Here is a 3,886-nt window from a genome sequence, read left to right on the forward strand (position 1 = left end):
TAATGTGAATGCCCCCATGTGTATCACATACACAAGGGTTGGTCACAAATGTGCACCACACCCGAGTGCTGGGTCTAATTACTATTATTTAGTAATCGACCATCCCCTTAAGAACACCAAAAGTGTACTAAACGGGGACTGTGTAACATTAGGGCAACTTTAGCCTGATACAGTTAAACCAATTAGTTCTAAACAACTAAGAGACTCTTTGAGTCTTCCTCTGACTTAAGGAGCGAGGTAGCTCCGCGACATTAGGCCATATGCGCTAATAAATTGTTTTAAACTTGAATATACTTCATACGATCGCAACAGTACCACTTCAAATTCGAATCTGAATTTTAAATGCTTAAAACGATGAGACAAATGTTGCAGTTCATAAAAAGGCTACTCTGTATATATTCCATCTTCATAATCATGATTCAAATGAACGCGGTTTTGGGCGCCACTGCACTACACCCTTCGTCACCGGACGAATAAGCTTCACAATTGGGCCATCCAAAAGATTCTCCTCGTCTGGAAGGTATAAAATTAACGTATTTTTCACGTCCAATTTCGTCCATAACTTCTGATTCGACGCCACGATATGCACAAGGTGCATCTTCTTTTCTTTATCCCACTGCACCACACGAGCGCGTTGCCACATTTCCTGTGCCACGGCTAAATAATCTACGATAGCTCCTACCACGAGCGTTCCCTCTGGAAACTTCGGTAGACCTAGTCGCTCCTTACGAGCATATATGGCTGGAGACGGAAACACCACTGGTCTTTGCATTTTCATTCCTTGCACCACCATAGCGGGCGGTACATACGCATTGGCTATGATTTTCACTCCCAAAAAGATCTTGTGGTCAATATCTTTCGCTCCCAAAGAAATTGATTTATAGTGGAGCGTAGCGGTATCGCCTAGCAATTGTTGGTAACAATTCAAAAAAGGTGTTGATTCTAATACAAACGCATAGCGCTCCACATCACTATAGTGCGGAGTATCCAATTCGTCAGCGTCAACTTCTTCATCGATCGAATATTCGCTCATAATTTCTTCCACTAGATCCTCATCGCTTATCCAGCGCTTGGCCCCCGGAATACGCGAGGCCGGCAAGTGCTTATCGCAGTAAACACCCAGCAAATTTCCTTCATTGCCAATCATCAGCCCGGCATCGGCTGCACACTGCGGGTGTACGCCGACATTACAGCCTTCTGATTCGCAAATAACAGAGGCGCCACCCCGCTTGCGGCAGATCGCACACAAATATCGAAATCTTCCGTTTTCGATCTCTTCAAAGCCGTCAACCGGTTCCATGGTTGGTACATCTCTCAAACAAAGCTCTGGGATGGCAAGCGCACACAACACATGAACCCACTTCTGCTCATCAGCTGAGGATGACTCGGAAATAGCCAAGGGCTTCAACGGTCCACCGTGCTGCATACACACGGCACATACTAGCTGTTTTCCAAGTAGACAGGATGGGCACAACCACGGGCCATTCTTCTGCTCGCGCAAAATCACACCAAAACAATCTTCATGCAATCGAACGGGACACGCATCATTGCTGCAGAATATGACGAGACCGCAGGACCACAGACCTTCACAAATACTGCAATTCTCCTTTGGGACGAAGTGCGGCATGTGGCAGTTGTCAACGTATTGGCGAAGCTGAAACAGAAGTGCATCATCTGCATGGTCCAGAAGAAAATCACACCGCAGCTGAATGGTATTCAAACTTTCTTTCAAAGGCATCGGCTGCTGTTGCAACTCCCACGGTAGCAACCGCTGTTCGTGCGGCAGCAATTCGTGCACCTCGAGCCCTTGGGCATACTTGCGGATCAGCAGTAGTACTCCCGGAAGATCAGGAGGCGCTAGATTCGAAATGTCTATTGCCAGTTGCCGACGCTGATCCCACGTTGAGTGCATCGCGGACGTAAAGAGCTCGTCCAACATTATATCGATCTGGATATTCTGGACATGAAGTGCAGCACACCAAAACGAGTCTTAAACTGGCTTGTTCTGTGTTTCTTGGGTTGTTTAAGTGGTGAGGTACCAATCGGATTGAACCATGCATAAATGCGACGGCGTTCTTTATTAACCCAAGGTTTTACGCTTCAGGACCCACGTCGAGCAAGGGGGGGGAGAGGACAAGATCGGACCATCGCGGACGGAATACACTTCCGTAATATCCAGCAGCGACAAGCGAAACCACTTGTGTGTTGCCAGCTAACACAGGGTGGACGAAACAATTCATAACAACTTTACGACAAGTAAACGTCGACAGTGGTTCTTATAGCAAGAGCGAGTACGACGCATCAATAGCACACACCCATTGTTTTCTGTGTGCTCGTCGTGAACAGTTTGTCGAGTAAATCATCGTTCATCACAGCATTCAAAACACGCGTCTTGCCAGTAGCAGTAGCAAGTATACGCCCAGACTACGTCACAGGCCATGAGCTCCACTGACGCATCCCCGGCGTCTGACAATGGCGCGCTGGTGAATGAGCTTAATGCGCTCGTGGAAAGCACAAATTTTGACGACAAGATCTGTCTGGAAGACTTTACGCTTATTCGCGTGATCGGTAAAGGCTCATTTGGCAAAGTTACGCTCGTGCGCAAGAAGAACAACAGCAAAGTCTTTGCCATGAAGATACTAACTAAATCTCATTTGCTCAAGCGAAAACAAGTTGAGCATACTAAAACTGAGCGCCGCGTGCTTAGTGTAGCCAGTCATCCATTCATCGTGGGGCTTCACTACGCTTTCCAGACGCAGGCGAAGCTTTACTTTGTGCTCGATTACTGCCCGGGCGGTGAGCTCTTTTTCCATCTCTCACGGATGGGCAAGTTTGACGAAGAGATGGCACGATTTTATGCTGCAGAGCTTGTCGTTGCACTCGAGCATTTACACTCGTTAGGTGTCGTCTATCGCGATCTGAAGCCCGAAAACATACTTCTTGACGAGATGGGCCACATCAAGCTGGCCGACTTTGGGCTGGCGAAGGATGAGGTGACGGAAATTGATAGTGGTGCGATGTCGCTGTGTGGTACGCCCGAGTATCTGGCACCGGAAGTGCTTGCACGCAAGGGCCACGGAACTGCCGTCGACTGGTGGGGACTTGGCATGGTGCTGTACGAAATGCTCACTGGGCTTCCCCCTTGGTATACGCGCAATCGGCAAGAGTTGTTCGCACGCATTCGAGAGGCGCCGCTTGAGATCCCGAACTACTTGAGTCGGGACGCAGCTTCACTTATCCAATCACTTTTGCACCGCGAGCCAGATAAGCGTCTGGGAAGCCGTGGTGCTGGTGACGTAAAGGCTCATCGCTTCTTTTGCACTGTGGATTGGGACGGCCTGCTGTGGGCAGAACCGCCCTTCAAGCCATCAGATCCGCAATCCAAGGAAGAAGGAGACACATCGAATTTCGACAAGGAGTTTACCGAGCTACCTGTAAGTGGCACACCACTGAGTAAATCATCGGGCGGCTCGGCGCTGCCGAAAAGCATGTTTACAGGCTTCACTTATGAAGCACCTACACTGTCGTACGGGTCGAACACATCTCAGTCAAAGGTCGATGTGTCCTCCACTCCGTATATATAGGTCGAGTGTTACTGTACGAGCTGTCGCAGCTGTACCGCCAATGCTTTTCCGGACGATTCCAATGCGTGGTTGTTAGTTTAGATATGTGGGTGCGCTAAGAATTTCTAATGGCGAGAAATTGTGCGAGAAATACTGCTTGAGGATAGTATTATGCTAGCGGACGAAGGCTGGCGATAGGCAATAGGGCGTGTCTGATTGAGCTTCATCCTCAAAGCTTGCCAAAATTGCAGAAGTTATCTTTAATAGAGCGTTTCAGAATAAAGTAACGCACAGACACCATTAGCATATTTTTAAAGATTTAT

The 3,886-nt window shown here is 48.2% G+C and overlaps 2 protein-coding genes across 2 annotated transcripts; one reads left to right on the forward strand and one right to left on the reverse strand.

Annotated features, from left to right (window-relative positions):
- Positions 1-412: 412 nt before the first annotated feature.
- On the reverse strand, positions 413-1,939 carry CCR75_007875 (uncharacterized protein; the record flags this gene model as incomplete). Its single annotated transcript, XM_067965931.1, has 1 exon — positions 413-1,939. The coding sequence occupies one exon, from the start codon at positions 1,937-1,939 to the stop codon at positions 413-415; it is 1,527 nt and encodes a 508-aa protein (XP_067818279.1).
- Positions 1,940-2,438: 499 nt separating this feature from the next.
- On the forward strand, positions 2,439-3,584 carry CCR75_007874 (uncharacterized protein; the record flags this gene model as incomplete). The annotated part of the gene is made up of 2 exons (XM_067965930.1): positions 2,439-2,774; positions 3,072-3,584. 2 exons carry the CDS (start codon positions 2,439-2,441, stop codon positions 3,582-3,584), a joined length of 849 nt encoding a protein of 282 aa, XP_067818280.1.
- Between the last annotated feature and the right edge of the window lie 302 nt (positions 3,585-3,886).

Source organism: Bremia lactucae, linkage group LG6 (assembly GCF_004359215.1).
Source record: "Bremia lactucae strain SF5 linkage group LG6, whole genome shotgun sequence".
NCBI lineage: Eukaryota > Oomycota > Peronosporomycetes > Peronosporales > Peronosporaceae > Bremia > Bremia lactucae.